The 24281-nt window shown below is 43.5% G+C and overlaps 1 protein-coding gene across 1 annotated transcript in view; it reads left to right on the top strand.

Moving 5' to 3' along the window:
• sim2 (SIM bHLH transcription factor 2) overlaps nt 1–18355 on the top strand; it is a gene marked incomplete at both ends in the record, with an annotated part of 70192 nt that extends 51837 nt beyond the window's left edge. Inside the window, 5 exons of the mRNA XM_080749549.1 lie at nt 1929–2049; nt 16039–16266; nt 17113–17214; nt 17742–17934; nt 17980–18355. Coding sequence (XP_080605675.1) covers nt 1929–2049; nt 16039–16266; nt 17113–17214; nt 17742–17934; nt 17980–18355 — 1020 coding nt within the window. The remainder of the gene's footprint in view (nt 1–1928; nt 2050–16038; nt 16267–17112; nt 17215–17741; nt 17935–17979) is intronic.
• Between the last annotated feature and the right edge of the window lie 5926 nt (nt 18356–24281).

Below are 24281 nucleotides of genomic sequence, written 5' to 3'. Positions count from 1 at the left end.
GTAGCCACTGCTGCACTGAACTGTAGTCCCACTGGAAACATAACAGAAACACACTCGCACAGACAGAGTCATTCGAGCGGCATATTCTTGTAATGAGTGAATAGTTTAAGAAAACATTTGAAAACATTATGGAAGTAACACCAACAACACCAGAGAAAGACAAAATAACGGCCCAACAAAGGAGACATAACGCTTCCAGTAGGACTTGTTATTGCTACAGCACCAAGGGAGCGGTTGCGTCACATCCACTCTATCTCGCACTCATCGTTTCTATTTCCGTGCCCCAGACTGTAAGCCGGGAGCATTTGCAAATTGTCTGGCCACGCGAGACTAAGTACAGTTTAACATGTTAAATGTTAAAACATTTTTCTTTTGTTTAGACGTCTTAGTTTTGATTAGCTTATGAAGTGGGTTTGCTAGTTTAGTTTAATTGAAACTTTAATTGAAACTCTATTATTCTTCCGCCCCTGTTCGCAGTTCTGGCTTAATCATGCAGTCGTTCTTTTAACAAATATGTTATCTTCATTATTTATCTATCAGTCAAGTTCTCCTCGACAGTACAAAGGCAGGGCCCTTAGCCAATGAGGTGCAGCCAAAGGGTAGATCTTTGTGCCCATATATGGTGTTACATGTGAACCCACACTGTTTCGTAGGAACAGTATTTCTAGTTTTTTAAGAAACTCTGCAATATGGTAGAGGGCGTTTGAAAATGTAAACTTTAAACATGCATAGGCCATACCTCGTTTGGCCTAAAGCCATGCAACTAGCTTACACATGTGCCTTGACTCATGAGGAACACATCAGTCTCTTTGACCAGTAAGCTCCGCCCTTAGATCGTGTCGACGACAAGTGTAACCCATGTTACCTTTGCTCAGCAGCAGGCAACGGTTCGGGTCCTGCTCGCCACGCCACCAGCAACGCTGGCAGCAACTGCACCGAGTTCCCTGACAGAACTATAGCTCTGCGCATGTCTGTGCCAACCGCAACACACATTATTTCTCAGGGATTTCAGTTAGTATTGTAAACAAACAATGCATTTTCTTGTAAAGTCTCGTTTACATTTTTATTTCAGTTAGCTGAACTGAAATGTTTTGCCAATAGAGGGTATGCGTATGCATAAAAAGTGAATGGCAAATCGAGTGGCAAAGTGGCAAAGTCAGTTTAACATTGTTTAACATCGAATAATGCAATCAGATAGGACTTTTCTGTTTGGATGTATGGGCTTAGCCTGGCCAGCCAGACTCATACTGTGCATTCACTCACTAGTTCATTCCCACAATATATGTCTAGGCTTTGGGCTATAGGCAGCTTGAAAAGTGGGCGGGAGTACTTGCCTTGACAGACAGACTCCTCTGACCAATCAGCATAGCAAAACATCTCTCAGCCAGTCGGAAGAACGGCAAACAAACACGTCTTTTTGGCCGATGAACTCCGCTAGCGCATACTGTTGTTCCTTTTTAATAGTTGTAATTGATTCCAACTCTGAAATAACTTCACGTATTGCTTGTTTTATTGTTTCAGCGTTAACTGTTACACTTGTTGCATCGAGGGCAGCCATGTTGTTTTGAAAATGCTGCAGCAAGCATCTACGTCATCATCTACACATGGACCAATCAGGGGAAGCTTTTCACTTGTTGTGCGGACAGCAGTTGAAACGCAGTCACTGATTGGCCCTGATCAGAAAATGATCGGGGCCAACTTGTCATACTCGGTACCTCTCTGCTGAAGTCCAGACCTCATACTGTGGGAAGGAGGAATGAGTGAACGCAGTATGAGGGATGGCCCGCCAGGCTAGTATGGGCTGTCAAGGCCAGAAAGTATTTTTTTGCCACTCAGTAGGTCCCGTCACACGCATACCCTCTATTCTAGTTTTGGTGATGTCATTAGTGTTAGTGTACTTTGATGACCCATGTCTCCCCTGCACCCAGCTGGCCCACCAGCTCATCAGCTCCCTACAGAGCAGAGGCTCCGACGGCCGCTGGAGCTACGGAGCCTCCAGAGCCCACCACACCCACAGCCTCAGCCCCTCAGCACCCAGCACTTACACAGGTACAACCATGAGCATACTGCATGCCCATACACACTTACATAGGTACAACCATGAGCATGCATGTCCATACACACTTAGACAGGTACAACCATGAGCATACTGCATGTCCATACACACTTACACAGGTACAACCATGAGCATACTATGTCTATACACACTTAGACAGGTACAACCATGAGCACACTGCATGTCCATACACACTTAGACAGGTACAACCATGAGCATACTGCATGTCCATACACACTTAGACAGGTACAACCATGAGCATACTGCATGTCCATACACACTTACACAGGTACAACCATGAGCATACTATGTCTATACACACTTAGACAGGTACAACCATGAGCACACTGCATGTCCATACACACTTACACAGGTACAACCATGAGCATACTGCATGTCCATACACACTTAGACAGGTACAACCATGAGCATACTGCATGTCCATACACACTTACACAGGTACAACCATGAGCATACTATGTCCATACACACTTAGACAGGTACAACCATGAGCATACTGCATGTCCATACACACTTAGACAGGTACAACCATGAGCATACTATGTCCATACACACTTAGACAGGTACAACCATGAGCATAATGCATGTCCATACACACTTAGACAGGTACAACCATGAGCATACTATGTCCATACACACTTAGACAGGTACAACCATGAGTATACTATGTCCATACACACTTACAAGGTACAACCATGAGCATACGGCATGTACACACACACTTACACAGGTACAACCATGAGCATACTATGTCCATACACACTTAGACAGGTACAACCATGAGCACACTGCATGTCCATACACACTTAGACAGGTACAACCATGAGCATACTGCATGTCCATACACACTTAGGCAGGTACAACCATGAGCATACTGCATGTCCATACACACTTACACAGGTACAACCATGAGCATACTATGTCTATACACACTTAGACAGGTACAACCATGAGCACACTGCATGTCCATACACACTTACACAGGTACAACCATGAGCATACTGCATGTCCATACACACTTAGACAGGTACAACCATGAGCATACTGCATGTCCATACACACTTACACAGGTACAACCATGAGCATACTATGTCCATACACACTTAGACAGGTACAACCATGAGCATACTGCATGTCCATACACACTTAGACAGGTACAACCATGAGCATACTATGTCCATACACACTTAGACAGGTACAACCATGAGCATACTGCATGTCCATACACACTTAGACAGGTACAACCATGAGCATACTATGTCCATACACACTTAGACAGGTACAACCATGAGTATACTATGTCCATACACACTTACAAGGTACAACCATGAGCATACGGCATGTACACACACACTTACACAGGTACAACCATGAGCATACTATGTCCATACACACTTAGACAGGTACAACCATGAGCATACTGCATGTCCATACACACTTAGACAGGTACAACCATGAGCATACTGCAAGTCCATACACACTTACACAGGTACAACCATGAGCATACTATGTCTATACACACTTAGACAGGTACAACCATGAGCACACTGCATGTCCATACACACTTACACAGGTACAACCATGAGCATACTGCATGTCCATACACACTTAGACAGGTACAACCATGAGCATACTGCATGTCCATACACACTTACACAGGTACAACCATGAGCATACTATGTCCATACACACTTAGACAGGTACAACCATGAGCATACTGCATGCCCATACACACTTAGACAGGTACAACCATGAGCATACTATGTCCATACACACTTAGACAGGTACAACCATGAGCATACTATGTCCATACACACTTAGACAGGTACAACCATGAGCATACTGCATGCCCATACACACTTAGACAGGTACAACCATGAGCATACTATGTCCATACACACTTAGACAGGTACAACCATGAGCATACTGCATGTCCATACACACTTAGACAGGTACAACCATGAGCATACTATGTCCATACACACTTAGACAGGTACAACCATGAGCATACTGCATGCCCATACACACTTAGACAGGTACAACCATACAACCATGAGCATACTGCATGTCCATACACACTTAGACAGGTACAGCCATGAGCATACTGCATGTCCATACACACTTAGACAGGTACAACCATGAGCATACTGCATGTCCATACACACTTACACAGGTACAACCATGAGCATACTATGTCCATACACACTTAGACAGGTACAACCATGAGCATACTGCATGTCCATACACACTTAGACAGGTACAACCATGAACATACTATGTCCATACACACTTAGACAGGTACAACCATGAGCATACTGCATGTCCATACACACTTAGACAGGTACAACCATGAACATACTATGTCCATACACACTTACACACTTACAACCATGAGCATTATGTATGTCCATACACACTTACACAGGTACAACCATGAGCATACTATATGTCTATACACACTTACAAGGTACAACCATGAGCATACTATGTCCATACACACTTACACAGGTACAACCATGAGCATACTATATGTCCATACACACTTACAAGGTACAACCATGAGCATACTATATGTCCATACACACTTACACAGGTACAACCATGAGCATACTGCATGCCCATACACACTTACACAGGTACAACCATGAGCATTATGTATGTCCATACACACTTAGACTGGTACAACCATGAGCATACTGTATGCCCATACACACTTACACAGGTACAACCATGAGCATTATGTATGTCCATACACACTTAGACAGGTACAACCATGAGCATACTATGTCCATACACACTTAGACAGGTACAACCATGAGCATACTATGTCCATACACACTTAGACAGGTACAACCATGAGCATACTATGTCCATACACACTTACACAGGTACAACCATGAGCATACTGCATGTCCATACACACTTACACATGGTACAACCATGAGCATACTGCATGTCCATACACACTTACACATGGTACAACCATGAGCATACTGCATGTCCATACACACTTACACAGGTACAACCATGAGCATGTATGCCCATACACACTTAGACAGGTACAACCATACAACCATGAGCATAATGCATGCCCATACACACTTACACAGGTACAACCATGAGCATACTGCATGTCCATACACACTTACACAGGTACAACCATGAGCATACTGCATGTCCATACACACTTAGACAGGTACAACCATGAGCATACTATGTCCATACACACTTACACTGGTACAACCATGAGCATACTATGTCCATACACACTTAGACAGGTACAACCATGAGCATACTGCATGTCCATACACACTTAGACAGGTACAACCATGAGCATACTGCATGTCCATACACACTTACACAGGTACAACCATGAGCATACTGCATGTCCATACACACTTAGACAGGTACAACCATGAGCATACTATGTCCATACACACTTACACTGGTACAACCATGAGCATACTATGTCCATACACACTTAGACAGGTACAACCATGAGCATACTGCATGTCCATACACACTTAGACAGGTACAACCATGAGCATACTGCATGCCCATACACACTTAGACAGGTACAACCATGAGCATACTGCATATGTCCATACACACTTACACAGGTACAACCATGAGCATACTGCATGTCCATACACACTTAGACAGGTACAACCATGAGCATACTACATGTCCATACACACTTAGACAGGTACAACCATGAGCATTATGTATGTCCATACACACTTAGACTGGTACAACCATGAGCATACTGTATGCCCATACACACTTACACAGGTACAACCATGAGCATTATGTATGTCCATACACACTTAGACAGGTACAACCATGAGCATACTATGTCCATACACACTTAGACAGGTACAACCATGAGCATACTATGTCCATACACACTTAGACAGGTACAACCATGAGCATACTATGTCCATACACACTTACACAGGTACAACCATGAGCATACTGCATGTCCATACACACTTACACATGGTACAACCATGAGCATACTGCATGTCCATACACACTTACACATGGTACAACCATGAGCATACTGCATGTCCATACACACTTACACAGGTACAACCATGAGCATGTATGCCCATACACACTTAGACAGGTACAACCATACAACCATGAGCATAATGCATGCCCATACACACTTACACAGGTACAACCATGAGCATACTATGTCCATACACACTTAGACAGGTACAACCATGAGCATACTGCATGTCCATACACACTTAGACAGGTACAACCATGAACATACTATGTCCATACACACTTACACACTTACAACCATGAGCATTATGTATGTCCATACACACTTACACAGGTACAACCATGAGCATACTATATGTCTATACACACTTACAAGGTACAACCATGAGCATACTATGTCCATACACACTTACACAGGTACAACCATGAGCATACTATATGTCCATACACACTTACAAGGTACAACCATGAGCATACTATATGTCCATACACACTTACACAGGTACAACCATGAGCATACTGCATGCCCATACACACTTACACAGGTACAACCATGAGCATACTATATGTCCATACACACTTACAAGGTACAACCATGAGCATACTATATGTCCATACACACTTACACAGGTACAACCATGAGCATACTGCATGCCCATACACACTTACACAGGTACAACCATGAGCATTATGTATGTCCATACACACTTAGACTGGTACAACCATGAGCATACTGTAAGCCCATACACACTTACACAGGTACAACCATGAGCATTATGTATGTCCATACACACTTAGACAGGTACAACCATGAGCATACTATGTCCATACACACTTAGACAGGTACAACCATGAGCATACTATGTCCATACACACTTAGACAGGTACAACCATGAGCATACTATGTCCATACACACTTACACAGGTACAACCATGAGCATACTGCATGTCCATACACACTTACACATGGTACAACCATGAGCATACTGCATGTCCATACACACTTACACATGGTACAACCATGAGCATACTGCATGTCCATACACACTTACACAGGTACAACCATGAGCATGTATGCCCATACAGTTTACAGTTTACAGTTTAGGCATTTAGCAGACGCTTTTAATCCAAAGCGACTTACAATAAGCAGATACAACATCGCAATAATAAACAAGATAATAGGTCAGTACATTAACAGCAATATAACAATGTAAATGGATATCTATCTAGAGAAAAACACAATATAATCAAGTTCTAAAGAAACCTAACAAACAAATGCTTCATGTATGGTCATTGATTTTACTGTAGTGCTAAGGGTTTAGGTGGAGTCTGAAAAGGTGAGTTTTCAGTCCACGGCGAAAGGTAGCGAGTGAGTCCGTTGTTCTACACACTTAGACAGGTACAACCATACAACCATGAGCATAATGCATGCCCATACACACTTACACAGGTACAACCATGAGCATACTGCATGTCCATACACACTTACACAGGTACAACCATGAGCATACTGCATGTCCATACACACTTAGACAGGTACAACCATGAGCATACTATGTCCATACACACTTACACTGGTACAACCATGAGCATACTATGTCCATACACACTTAGACAGGTACAACCATGAGCATACTGCATGTCCATACACACTTAGACAGGTACAACCATGAGCATACTGCATGTCCATACACACTTACACAGGTACAACCATGAGCATACTGCATGTCCATACACACTTAGACAGGTACAACCATGAGCATACTATGTCCATACACACTTACACTGGTACAACCATGAGCATACTATGTCCATACACACTTAGACAGGTACAACCATGAGCATACTGCATGTCCATACACACTTACACAGGTACAACCATGAGCATACTGCATGTCCATACACACTTAGACAGGTACAACCATGAGCATACTATGTCCATACACACTTAGACAGGTACAACCATGAGCATACTGCATGTCCATACACACTTAGACAGGTACAACCATGAGCATACTGCATGCCCATACACACTTACACAGGTACAACCATGAGCATACTGCATGTCCATACACACTTAGACAGGTACAACCATGAGCATACTGCATGTCCATACACACTTAGACAGGTACAACCATGAGCATACTACATGTCCAAACACACTTAGACAGGTACAACCATGAGCATACTACATGTCCATACACACTTAGACAGGTACAACCATGAGCATACTACATGTCCATACACACTTAGACAGGTACAACCATGAGCATACTACATGTCCATACACACTTAGACAGGTACAACCATGAGCATACTATGTCCATACACACTTAGACAGGTACAACCATGAGCATACTACATGTCCATACACACTTAGACAGGTACAACCATGAGCATACTACATGTCCATACACACTTAGACAGGTACAACCATGAGCATACTACATGTCCATACACACTTAGACAGGTACAACCATGAGCATACTACATGTCCATACACACTTAGACAGGTACAACCATGAGCATACTACATGTCCATACACACTTAGACAGGTACAACCATGAGCATACTATGTCCATACACACTTAGACAGGTACAACCATGAGCATACTATGTCCATACACACTTAGACAGGTACAACCATGAGCATACTGCATGCCCATACACACTTAGACAGGTACAACCATGAGCATACTATGTCCATACACACTTAGACAGGTACAACCATGAGCATACTGCATGTCCATACACACTTAGACAGGTACAACCATGAGCATACTATGTCCATACACACTTAGACAGGTACAACCATGAGCATACTATGTCCATACACACTTAGACAGGTACAACCATGAGCATACTGCATGCCCATACACACTTAGACAGGTACAACCATGAGCATACTATGTCCATACACACTTAGACAGGTACAACCATGAGCATACTGCATGTCCATACACACTTAGACAGGTACAACCATGAGCATACTATGTCCATACACACTTAGACAGGTACAACCATGAGCATACTGCATGCCCATACACACTTAGACAGGTACAACCATACAACCATGAGCATACTGCATGTCCATACACACTTAGACAGGTACAGCCATGAGCATACTGCATGTCCATACACACTTAGACAGGTACAACCATGAGCATACTGCATGTCCATACACACTTACACAGGTACAACCATGAGCATACTATGTCCATACACACTTAGACAGGTACAACCATGAGCATACTGCATGTCCATACACACTTAGACAGGTACAACCATGAACATACTATGTCCATACACACTTAGACAGGTACAACCATGAGCATACTGCATGTCCATACACACTTAGACAGGTACAACCATGAACATACTATGTCCATACACACTTACACACTTACAACCATGAGCATTATGTATGTCCATACACACTTACACAGGTACAACCATGAGCATACTATATGTCTATACACACTTACAAGGTACAACCATGAGCATACTATGTCCATACACACTTACACAGGTACAACCATGAGCATACTATATGTCCATACACACTTACAAGGTACAACCATGAGCATACTATATGTCCATACACACTTACACAGGTACAACCATGAGCATACTGCATGCCCATACACACTTACACAGGTACAACCATGAGCATTATGTATGTCCATACACACTTAGACTGGTACAACCATGAGCATACTGTATGCCCATACACACTTACACAGGTACAACCATGAGCATTATGTATGTCCATACACACTTAGACAGGTACAACCATGAGCATACTATGTCCATACACACTTAGACAGGTACAACCATGAGCATACTATGTCCATACACACTTAGACAGGTACAACCATGAGCATACTATGTCCATACACACTTACACAGGTACAACCATGAGCATACTGCATGTCCATACACACTTACACATGGTACAACCATGAGCATACTGCATGTCCATACACACTTACACATGGTACAACCATGAGCATACTGCATGTCCATACACACTTACACAGGTACAACCATGAGCATGTATGCCCATACACACTTAGACAGGTACAACCATACAACCATGAGCATAATGCATGCCCATACACACTTACACAGGTACAACCATGAGCATACTGCATGTCCATACACACTTACACAGGTACAACCATGAGCATACTGCATGTCCATACACACTTAGACAGGTACAACCATGAGCATACTATGTCCATACACACTTACACTGGTACAACCATGAGCATACTATGTCCATACACACTTAGACAGGTACAACCATGAGCATACTGCATGTCCATACACACTTAGACAGGTACAACCATGAGCATACTGCATGTCCATACACACTTACACAGGTACAACCATGAGCATACTGCATGTCCATACACACTTAGACAGGTACAACCATGAGCATACTATGTCCATACACACTTACACTGGTACAACCATGAGCATACTATGTCCATACACACTTAGACAGGTACAACCATGAGCATACTGCATGTCCATACACACTTAGACAGGTACAACCATGAGCATACTGCATGCCCATACACACTTAGACAGGTACAACCATGAGCATACTGCATATGTCCATACACACTTACACAGGTACAACCATGAGCATACTGCATGTCCATACACACTTAGACAGGTACAACCATGAGCATACTACATGTCCATACACACTTAGACAGGTACAACCATGAGCATTATGTATGTCCATACACACTTAGACTGGTACAACCATGAGCATACTGTATGCCCATACACACTTACACAGGTACAACCATGAGCATTATGTATGTCCATACACACTTAGACAGGTACAACCATGAGCATACTATGTCCATACACACTTAGACAGGTACAACCATGAGCATACTATGTCCATACACACTTAGACAGGTACAACCATGAGCATACTATGTCCATACACACTTACACAGGTACAACCATGAGCATACTGCATGTCCATACACACTTACACATGGTACAACCATGAGCATACTGCATGTCCATACACACTTACACATGGTACAACCATGAGCATACTGCATGTCCATACACACTTACACAGGTACAACCATGAGCATGTATGCCCATACACACTTAGACAGGTACAACCATACAACCATGAGCATAATGCATGCCCATACACACTTACACAGGTACAACCATGAGCATACTATGTCCATACACACTTAGACAGGTACAACCATGAGCATACTGCATGTCCATACACACTTAGACAGGTACAACCATGAACATACTATGTCCATACACACTTACACACTTACAACCATGAGCATTATGTATGTCCATACACACTTACACAGGTACAACCATGAGCATACTATATGTCTATACACACTTACAAGGTACAACCATGAGCATACTATGTCCATACACACTTACACAGGTACAACCATGAGCATACTATATGTCCATACACACTTACAAGGTACAACCATGAGCATACTATATGTCCATACACACTTACACAGGTACAACCATGAGCATACTGCATGCCCATACACACTTACACAGGTACAACCATGAGCATACTATATGTCCATACACACTTACAAGGTACAACCATGAGCATACTATATGTCCATACACACTTACACAGGTACAACCATGAGCATACTGCATGCCCATACACACTTACACAGGTACAACCATGAGCATTATGTATGTCCATACACACTTAGACTGGTACAACCATGAGCATACTGTAAGCCCATACACACTTACACAGGTACAACCATGAGCATTATGTATGTCCATACACACTTAGACAGGTACAACCATGAGCATACTATGTCCATACACACTTAGACAGGTACAACCATGAGCATACTATGTCCATACACACTTAGACAGGTACAACCATGAGCATACTATGTCCATACACACTTACACAGGTACAACCATGAGCATACTGCATGTCCATACACACTTACACATGGTACAACCATGAGCATACTGCATGTCCATACACACTTACACATGGTACAACCATGAGCATACTGCATGTCCATACACACTTACACAGGTACAACCATGAGCATGTATGCCCATACAGTTTACAGTTTACAGTTTAGGCATTTAGCAGACGCTTTTAATCCAAAGCGACTTACAATAAGCAGATACAACATCGCAATAATAAACAAGATAATAGGTCAGTACATTAACAGCAATATAACAATGTAAATGGATATCTATCTAGAGAAAAACACAATATAATCAAGTTCTAAAGAAACCTAACAAACAAATGCTTCATGTATGGTCATTGATTTTACTGTAGTGCTAAGGGTTTAGGTGGAGTCTGAAAAGGTGAGTTTTCAGTCCACGGCGAAAGGTAGCGAGTGAGTCCGTTGTTCTACACACTTAGACAGGTACAACCATACAACCATGAGCATAATGCATGCCCATACACACTTACACAGGTACAACCATGAGCATACTGCATGTCCATACACACTTACACAGGTACAACCATGAGCATACTGCATGTCCATACACACTTAGACAGGTACAACCATGAGCATACTATGTCCATACACACTTACACTGGTACAACCATGAGCATACTATGTCCATACACACTTAGACAGGTACAACCATGAGCATACTGCATGTCCATACACACTTAGACAGGTACAACCATGAGCATACTGCATGTCCATACACACTTACACAGGTACAACCATGAGCATACTGCATGTCCATACACACTTAGACAGGTACAACCATGAGCATACTATGTCCATACACACTTACACTGGTACAACCATGAGCATACTATGTCCATACACACTTAGACAGGTACAACCATGAGCATACTGCATGTCCATACACACTTACACAGGTACAACCATGAGCATACTGCATGTCCATACACACTTAGACAGGTACAACCATGAGCATACTATGTCCATACACACTTAGACAGGTACAACCATGAGCATACTGCATGTCCATACACACTTAGACAGGTACAACCATGAGCATACTGCATGCCCATACACACTTACACAGGTACAACCATGAGCATACTGCATGTCCATACACACTTAGACAGGTACAACCATGAGCATACTGCATGTCCATACACACTTAGACAGGTACAACCATGAGCATACTACATGTCCAAACACACTTAGACAGGTACAACCATGAGCATACTACATGTCCATACACACTTAGACAGGTACAACCATGAGCATACTACATGTCCATACACACTTAGACAGGTACAACCATGAGCATACTACATGTCCATACACACTTAGACAGGTACAACCATGAGCATACTATGTCCATACACACTTAGACAGGTACAACCATGAGCATACTACATGTCCATACACACTTAGACAGGTACAACCATGAGCATACTACATGTCCATACACACTTAGACAGGTACAACCATGAGCATACTACATGTCCATACACACTTAGACAGGTACAACCATGAGCATACTACATGTCCATACACACTTAGACAGGTACAACCATGAGCATACTACATGTCCATACACACTTAGACAGGTACAACCATGAGCATACTACATGTCCATACACACTTAGACAGGTACAACCATGCAACCATGAGCATACGGTACGTCCATATAGACAAGCTTGTCTGTGGCAAATTTGAGGTGGCGGAAAAACATAAAAGGATGAAATGTGATGATAAAGTTTCTGTCTGAAAGCAAAAATATGATATATTACTTCAGTGGTTCTCAACCTTTTCCGGCTGCGACCCCCCAAAATAAATAATCATATTTGAACTGAGGAACCCCCCAAAATAATCATATTTGAACTGGGGACCCCCCAAAATAATCATATTTGAACTGGGGACCCCCCAAAATAATCATATTTGAACTGAGGACCCCCCAAAATAATCATATTTGAACTGAGGACCGCCCAAAATAATCATATTTGAACTGAGGACCCCCCAAAATAATCATATTTGAACTGAGGACCCCCCAAAATAATCATATTTGAACTGAGGACCCAGCCCACCCTGACAAGCACTAGCGGAAATGTACTAGAGTTGAGGCTTTACATTAGGTTTGACTCTGTTCCAGATTAAAAGTTTGAAAATAACCTTTCTTATTTTATTTGTCAATTTGGTGATTTTTTTTTACCAGTTTTTATAGTATAGTTTGTTGATTACTTTTGATGCAGTAATGGTATTTTAAATTTTAGGTTTTAATTTAGGACGCATCATCAGTAGTGTTCCTCCAGGTCTTAGGGTGTTTCGGTCATTATACACTAGCCTATACACCCTCGCCGGAGGCTGCCAGCTCAGGGAGATCAGTCCCGAACTTGCGTCATTTCCGATTAGTCATGAGAGTATCGTTCATCTTATGGATGGCAGACTTATCATGGGACTGTGCAAGGCAGGGGCGTCCTTTTCCCTGAGTCAAGCCTATAGGCTGACCGCATACCTCCTGGCTCCAGTTAGGCATTTAGCAGAAGCTCCCAATCCAAAGCGACCCACAACAAGCAAAGCGATACATACATCAACCCAATAAGCAAGGCAACACAACAATCAATGTGATCAGTCATGAGAGTATAGCGTTCATCTTATGGATGGCTGACACTTCTCATGGGACTCGATCAACATCAGTACATCAACTGCATAGAGATATCAATCCAGAACAAGGAAGAACCACTTAGAGCATATACATTTCCCTCTGCAGCGCCATACAAGCTCAAAACGCGTCGCACTGTGATGCGTTTTGAGGTTGTAGATCTGTTATTTTCTTTATTGTTTTTATTTGAATACGTTTGAATAAATTTAATTTCAAATGCATGTACATGTTCTTATGTTACTTCTTACTTTATGAACTTAAAGGGGCACTCCACCACTTTTCAACCTATGTTCATATAATTGGTCCTCACTCAAAAATAGCTTTTTTTCTTTTTCTTTTTCTTTTTCTCAGAGGAGGGCTGTGGGCAGGTCAGAAACCCATCGTCTTGTGAAATCATCGATTGCCAATCCAGCTTATAGAAACTGCAGGCTTTCTATTCCTGAAAAGTTGCAATTTTAAAGTGGAAGCCATTGTTCTCGCGATAATAAAAATCTAAATATTCTTTTCAAAAATATTGATTACATTTTTTGGGGGGGAAATGATGATGTCACAAGACGATGGATTCTGAACTTCCCACAGCTCTCCTAGGAGACTTGGACTGAGTAGAAAAAATGTTGATATTTTATCATGAACATTAGTGAGGACCTATTATATGAAGACAGGTTGAAAAGTGGTGAACTACTCCTTTAAGTTAAAAAAATGCGTGATATTGAAACGTAACGGCATTGCCGCAAGCCACGCCCCGGACTCATTTTTGAAGCTTGTGATTGGCTGAACTGGACGTAGGGAGCGCTCCGTTGTGGTCTCTTGGACCGCGTGAGGTGCACCAAACCCCAATTATCATTGCGTTTATCGTGTGCTTGCGCAGGCCTTACGGCCTGGGCATAAATAGAACGATTGCATTCACCACGGCTTCGTAACTCGCGCGGCCGGCCCTGGACCAAGGTCCGCTGGCCTTCGCGCCGCTTGCAGTGTCGTGGACAATAACTGTGAAAACGAGCGCTCTATGCGGCAATGCCGTTACGTTTCAATATCACGCATCCGGAATCAATGGGGGTAAATTTACTCGAATCAAATTTTTGTCTTAGGAATGCGACAAAAAACAAAAAATATTATTGAACTCTAGTCTCCATGGCATGAGTAATCAATAGAAAAAAAGTCATTTTGGGGGTGAACTACTCCTTTAAGTGAAGATGGGGGCCGCATGTGGCCCCCGGGTCGCCAGTTTGTCCATGTATGGTCTTAGCGGTAAATGCGGCGTCTCTCTCTCTCTCTCTCTCTCTCTCTCTCTCTCTCTCGGCAGGCCGTAGGCTTCCTGAGGACCCCCACGGTGATGTCCACTGCGCGGCCCCCTCGCGGCCCAGCAGCAGGTTCAAGGAGGAGTCCTCCTCCTACGAGCAGCACAAGGCGGCGGGCGCTCGCTCACATCCTCCTCCTCCTCCTCCTCCAACACAGCAGCAGCAGCACGTCTCCACCAAGGACACCAAGCTGCCTCTGGGCCAGGACGTCTTCTACAGAGCCTCTACTGCAGGCACGTGCTCACATAGGGCATTCACCAAATATTCGAATATCAAAGTCACTATTCGACATTGTTCACCCACCAACGTTGAATATTCGCTTTTTCTTTTTTTTTAAAATATATATAATGGTTTATAAAGCTTGGCTAGATAGGAAGTCATAAGAATGAGTCGTCAATGCCCCTGGTGGATTAATTTGTTAATGCTCTATACCAGCATTAACAAGGGGTTCTCAAAATCTTTTAGGCCGTGACCCCAAAATAAACATAATACTGGGGACCCTCACCCTGACAAGCACTTGGAATTGTAGATATTACATTTAATGTGACTCGGTTCCGCAGATAAATATTGTGAAAATAGCAGATCTACATGCTCACAATGCCTCGCAACACAATGTTCGCCTCTTGCTTACTTAATATTTGACAGTTTGGCCAGTCCTGTCGAATATTCGACTATTCGAATACTTTGAGGTCGAATAATTCGAATACTAAAAATCACTATTCGTGAATACCCTAACACATAGACATCAAAAGGGGCTTGAGCCCCTGCCCTTTCATCCGTCTATGAAAAGTGCCCTCTCCAGACCATGAATGCAGTTTTTACAATGGTGAAAGAAATGTAAACGCCCTCTTTCCATGCCATACCTGAAGGCAGCGTTCAAAAAAATTGCCTTGAACGCAGCATCTTATGTTGAAAGAATTGCTCTCTGTTTAGAAATCCACGCCGTTACTCCAGTATTGACTTGATTATGCTTAGTTCAGCGTGGTTATCAACACCGAAAATAGCCGACCTCCAAGAGGCCCTTTTAGAGATTTCAGCACCTGCCTCTCTAACATTCTCTGCACGTCCCTGCTCCACAGGCACCGGCAGCGGCGGTGGTGGTGGTGGTGGTGGTGGCGGTGGTGGTGGCGTCGCTAGCAGGACCCGTCCGCTGCTGAGTGCCGGCCTGGTGCTGAGCAAAGGTAACATGGGTTTAATTTTTCTCGTCGACACGAGTGTCATTTGCAGCGGTTCCCAACGTGCGTGCCATGGCATAGTGGCTGTGGCAGTGGCTCAGGGGTAGAGTGGTAACAGGGAATGGAATGAAATAGGCCACCATAAGGGAATTATAGACAGTACAAAGCAGTAGCAGCAGAATTATAGACAGTACAAAGCAGTAGCAGCAGAATTATAGACAGTACAAAGCAGTAGCAGCAGAATTATAGACAGTACAAAGCAGTAGCAGCAGAATTATAGACAGTACAAAGCAGTAGCAGCAGAGCAGCAAGATGGCAGAGCAGCCGCAAAACGAATGAACTGTGAGCAGGGAGGTTTAAATAGCCACGGCCCAATCAGATCAGAGAGAGCATGTGACCAATCAGCCGATCAGGACAGGAATCGACGCTCCTTGGAGTTGTCTGCCTGTGCTATTAATATCTCCGCAGGCATCGCATCATTCATGATATTTCTGTTTCCGCTTTCTCTCTTTTTGCACTCTTTTTCCACAAAGGTGGCCGCGACCAGCCCCAGCCCCACCACCCCCCCAGCGCCCACCACCACCACCACCATGCCACCGCCGCGGGCCAGCCGGTCCCGGAGCAGCAGAGGAGGGGCAGGCTGGGGGGCGGGGCCATCCAGAGCCCCCCGTACGGACACCCAGAGCCGCCGCACGCCGCCGGATACCACCACACCCACCACCACCAGCAGGAGGAGGAGGCGGAGTCTGGCGAGGAGCAGGAGGAGGGCAGGAAGATGTGGATCGGCATGGGCATGGGGGTGGGCGTGGGCGTGGGGGTGGGGCTGGGCGTGGGCCTGGGGGTGAGGCTGCCCGGCGCCCAGGCGCCGTACGCCGTGTCTCTGAACCTGCACCAGGTGGTGGGGAAGCACCACGCGTCGGCCGCCGCCGGCGCCGCTCTCAAGGCGCCGTCCTACGCCGCGCTGCACGGCCACCACGGCTACCACGGTTACCACGGCTACCACGGCCAGACGGGCTCGGCGTACGGCGGCGGCGGCGGCGGCGGCTACGGCGGACAGAGCCCCGCCTCCGGCCCGTCCAGCCCGGAGGGCCACAGGGACGTGCCGCACTACATCGGGACGTCCGTCATCATCACCAATGAGAGGTGACCGATGCCAACGTCTTTATCAACCAGGCACGTGCACACATAGACTTCAAAGGGGGCTTGAGCCCCTGCACTTTTATCTGTCTGTGAAAACTGCCCTTTCCACACCATAAATGCAATTTTTATTATGGTGAAAGAAAGGCAAATGCCCGCTCTTTCCAGGCCATACCTGAAGGCAGCATTCAATAGAATTGCCTTGTCCAAACTCTCCTGAACTTGAATGCAGCATCTTATGTTGAAGGAATTGCCCTCTCTGTGTAGAAATCCATGCCGTTACGCCACATCTCCAGTATTGACTTGGTTATGCTTAGTTCAGTGTGGTTTCACACACCGAAAATAGCCGACCTCCAAGCTCACAACGTGTCGCAGCGTGACGTGTTGTGAGCTTGTGAGCAGTAACCCACTATTTTCTGTATTTCCTATTTTCTGTTTACTAAAACGTGGACGCGACAGGCACACCCATGTTACTGAACAAACACTATACCAATGATTACTATCACAATATAGAGCTTAAAAAACACTTGCAGCACCTTTAAACCTCAAGCGCTTTCTCAAGCAGATCAGGACTGGACAAAAGGCAGAGTTCATGGAGAAGGTGAAATGTGGACCGTGTTTGAAACTAACCCAACTCTACTAAAGACTTTATAACACAGTGCAGGCTTTTCTCTGGAATACTTACTTGTGGTATTAAAATCGACTTTTAATATTTGATCATATTTTCATATGATCCCAAATGAATAAATGCTTTGTTTGATCATGTAAAACTAATGTTAGACACTTCCAAAGAGTACGGTCTGCTGAATACAGTATAATCTATTTTTGCCTACTACTATTAATTTCTTTTCCCGTGTGGGTTTGTGTAAGACATGCATTGGAAAGACATTATTGAGATGAATCTTGTGGGGGAATGTTGTCAAGAAGCATTCATGCATACAAGGTGAATCTACAGATTATGATACATGTAATTATCATCATGTTTGTTAGCATAAAATGTGCCTATTTATTGTTTGTTTTACTGGGGGGAGGCATTTTTTCAGTTGATCCAGGTTGGGCTCAGCAGACATAGAGATATGTAATGATCTCAATAAACAATGCTATACATTTCAAATAAATAATATTTCACTTTGGTGCATTTTAATAGGACAACCATCTAATCTGGCACGCACTGTTCTTGAATAAGTGAATATTTTACTAGAGGGAATTTTACAGAACAATTAAAGCAAGCAGCATCACCACAGCAAGAATCACGTTGAAGCAACAACAGTCTGGTAAAGGTCTCTGGCTCTGACATCAAGCTCTGGCTTCGCTGTGATGTCACACCAACAGAATCACTTTCATGCCCATATATGGAGTCCCCTGATGTCAGAAATATTGCAAACACACTAATCATCAGTAATATGTCTTGGAGTCAGTTCTACTACAACATCAGTGTGATGGTATTCTAACCAGAACTCTCCACAAAAGGGGGGCTATCTGTCCAACTTCATATTGTGTCTCTACCACCTACAGTATTTAAATATAACTACTGTGTCTGTATGCATTGTTACGGATGTATAAACATACACAGCACTAGAGCTTACAGTAAGTAAATGCACATGTGGATCAGTTACAGTAGTAAGTAGTAGCATAATAAGGTAATTAGGCCTACATGTAAAGTATAACAGGGAGAGGCAATTACATCATTATGTGTAACAGGGAGAGGGTAATTGTGTCTGCATGAACTCCAACTGGAAAACACATCACTGCACTATTCGGATTAGGGCATTCACGAATAGTGATTTTTAGTATTCGAATTCGAGCTCAAAGTATTCGAATAGTCGAATATTCGACAGAACTGGCCAAACTGTCAAATATTAAGTAGCAAGAGGCAAACATTGTGAAAATAGCAGATCTACATGCTCACAACGCCGTTGCGAGGCGTGAGCATGTAGATCTGCCATTTTCACAATATTTGTCTGTGGAACCGAGTCACATTAAATGTAATACCTACAATTCCAAGTGCTTGTCAAGGTGGGGGTCCCCAGTTCAAATATGATTATTTTGCGGTTCACAGCCTAAAAAGGTTTGAGAACCCGTGGTATAGAGCATTAACAAATTCATCCACCAGGGGCATTGACAACTCATTTTTATGACTTCCTATCTAGCCAAGCTTTATAAACTATAGAGAAAACGATACAAAAATAAAAATAAGCAAATATTCGACTTCGGTGAACAACATCGAATAGCGACTTTGATATTCGAATATTCTAATATTCGAATAGTTGGTGAATGCCCTCATTCGGATCCATCTGTAACACTGCATACTCAGTAGTTCATAATAGTAGGCTTTGTTTCTGTTTATTATACACAGGGGAATGTTATGAGATCTACACGCAGGTATTGTGTGCGGGGGGACATTAAATAAAATACGAGAGGTTGATTTTAAATGATGCTTCTTTAGGTCAATTATAACTTTTTTAGAATCTTTTAAGCGGTGCTAGCCTCTTCTACAACTGACTGCGTGTGTTCATACAGCATGTCTCCATGAGTGTGGCACAAACAACAAACAACTGAAAGCTGACACCAATTACATTAATTTAGCACAAACAGGGTGGCACAGCATGCCTTGCATACACACTTATAAACGCGCGTGCACACACACACACACACACACACACACACACACACACACACACACACACACACACACACACACACACACACACACACACACACACACACACACACACACACACACACACACACACACACACACACACATTTCAATCATTGATTTATGTCCACATAAGAGATACAATACGAGGACACAAATATTACAAGGTGCTGTAAATAATGTACAGTCGTCAAATCTTGGACAAATATCCAACACCCACACACCATTCAAGGGTACAAGTAACAACACCTTCGCCATATTTGGACGACTACCGATAGTAGAAGAGATTGTACTGAATTTTGCACGCTGTTTTAGCTGCATTTTTTGGCATCCCATGTTGTTGGAAGCCTCTTACAACCAACCTATGTATGTGTACAAGGCTGCCAAAGATGAACACAAATAGACACGCACACAAGCGCGCACGCGCACACACATGCACGCACACGCACACACAGCAGAGAGAGGCAGTGCACATGCAAACACAAGCACAACATGCATGCACTCAAGCCGCAGATTCAAGTAACAGCCTATCGTTCGATATTTAATTTGCAGTGCCTGGGTGTGATTTGCTTCAAGTGGCGCTGATGAGAAGCCTGTGGAAATGAATAGAAACACATTGTGCCTCTACAGTAGTAAACTAGTAATACAGTATACTGTAGCTCAATGAGATAAACTCATCCTACTGCTTAATTCACACTTGTTGATGTTTTGCTCAAACTTAAACCATAGGTATTATTAAGACCATATCTTCCTTTGGGAAACATATAGACAGTACAGTTATTTGAATCTAGGGACTGAGTTACCAGGGCCCACGTTGTAGGGGCCCTAATTATGTTATACTTTAGCTATTGAATCGGTGCCGCGCTGTGAGCTTGTAGATCTGCTATTTAATTGATACTCCATTGTAGGGGAGTTGTTGCACACCAAAAATAGTCCATCTTTCAAGTCCTGAAAATGTGTGCAAATCTTTATGTGCAACTCAAATTTTGCTTCTGGGGGGGGGGGTCCCTGGAACTAAATATTTTGAGATGGGGTCTGTGGCCAAATACATATAATTTTGGGGGTTCTTCACATGAAAACGTTTGAGCACCACTGACATAGAAACAGAAGGATTTGAAATATTCAAATATTTCATCTTTCAAAAATAGCAGATCTATAAAGCTCGCAGCGCGGCACTCGGTGCCACACTGTGAGCTTGTATATCTGCAATTTTTCAACCGTTAAAGCACAAAATAACGTGTAATAATGTGTTCCCAGTCTAAATGGGTTAAAAAGCCTCTCCCCCTATGAAGAACATTCATGGGGGGCCCGCAGTGAATCCTTGTACCCGGGGCCCAGAATTTGGTTGCAGCCCCATATGGTGGTCATGTTTGCACCGTTAAAACAAACCTAGTATGTTCATTTAACTCAAGAGACTGAAGAGTGTGTGCAAATGGTCCCTCGCATACTGTGTGTGTGTAACATGCTACCATGGATACAGAGAGAGGAGAGAGAGGAGAGAGAGAGAGAGAGAGAGAAGGAGAGAGAGAGAGAGAGAGAGAGAGAGAGAGAGAGAGAGAGAGAGAGAGAGAAGGAGAGAGAGAGAGAGAGAGAGAGAGAGAGCGGATGGGAGACTAGCATTGTGTCCGTCTCAGTGGGGGACTGATGAGGTGTGTAAGATGGAGGCTCTACATGTTGGGGATGTCGGGAGGGGGGGGGGGGGGGGGCTTTGGGGTGGGGGGGTGGGGTTGCTTGTGATGGTTGTGGGGGGCAGTGGTGTAAAGTAACTAAGTACATTTACTTAAGTACTGTACTTGAGTAAAGCACAAATACCTCAAAATTGGACTTGAGTATTTCCAATTTGCAGTACTTTTACTTCTACTCCACTTACATCGCAGACGCAAATGTTCAACTTTTACTCTACTACAATTTGTTTGACAACTTTAATTACTTCGTCGATTTTTATTATCAATACAAAACACACATTAACCATTTAGGCTCTGTATACATTTCGGCCATTTTTCAAAAGATTTTTTTTTTATATTTTTGAAATGTTTAAATTGGACATTCTGAATAATGGGTGCTTTTTAATCCAATTCTTTTGTGCTTAAACTCTCGTCAAATGTTTGAATTCCAGACTTTCACTTGTAACAGAGTGTTTCTACATTGCAGTATTGATACTTTTACTCAAGTAAAACATGCAAGTACTTTTTCCACCACTGATGTTTGGGGGGAAGGGGCCGGGCCGGGGTAGGAGGGGGTAGGTGGGGGTAGTTAGGGGGCCGGGGCAGGGGGATAGGAAGGGGGTATTTCCATTTCTTTGTGGTTGATCCCAGCCCTCCTTGATGGCACATCATTTGTCCGGAGCACCTCAGCCTCCTGGGCGCATCATCATCATCCCTGCAGATGAAGTGAAGGTATGAACACCGGCAGCACGCAAGCCTCGCAAAAAATTGGATGCAGCCTTACAGTCAGACAGTTATTATATGCTGTATTATTGTACAGTAAAGTCCAAGCCCCATTTACTGTAGCAGGTTCTACCTACAGTATACTGGATTGAACACAGTTTGACTTTGAGGTAAAAGAGTTCATTTACATGTGAAACTGTCCTCCTTGCTTTGGGACTCATGTAGCTCTGGTCCATACAGCAGGTTGGCCAACACTCCTGAATGTTGACCCCATCTCCTGCCATGCTCCTGAATCGTAAACTCTCCTGACTTTCTCCTGGATTTGCTATCAAACTCCAAAATCACCAGAACACAGGAAATTACATCTACTATGTTCAGACCCCTTGTGTGGGAAGTGCATGCAATCATACAGAGAAATTCACTTACAGTAAGTAGTGAATATTAGTGCAGATGGGTCCTACATTGCTGCAGTTAACAAATTGTATCCATCAATTCATTTTCCATTGCGAGTAAAGCAAAGCAAAATGAACAATATCGCAAAATTCACCAGAACACAACTACTCAGTCCTAGCCTCGGAAACCCAGGCTTCATTAGGCGCTCAGTCCAGACCCGCTCAGGGAGTTCTAACAATATTGGTCTGGTGGTGGCACCGCTCAGTTGTGATTGGATTTCACTCCCTCCGAAGTTGCGGGAGAACCAATCAGTACACAGTGACAGTGATAGTCCGCAGTAGCCACTCCTTCGTTTAATGCAATGATGTTTTGTCATTTCAAGGAGCCACACTTTGACACAGATAAGCCACGGCCCACGGACCATTATTGGTTTACGCCAACTGCACGCAAGTTGTGTTGATGTTGAAATAAAGTGTTGAAAAGCTCAACATCAGATT

Source organism: Nannobrachium achirus (genome assembly GCF_963921795.1).
Source record: "Nannobrachium achirus genome assembly, chromosome: 19".
Classification (NCBI taxonomy): domain Eukaryota; kingdom Metazoa; phylum Chordata; class Actinopteri; order Myctophiformes; family Myctophidae; genus Nannobrachium; species Nannobrachium achirus.
Note: the sequence above shows the minus strand (reverse complement) of the source record. Positions and strands in the feature narration are given on the sequence as shown.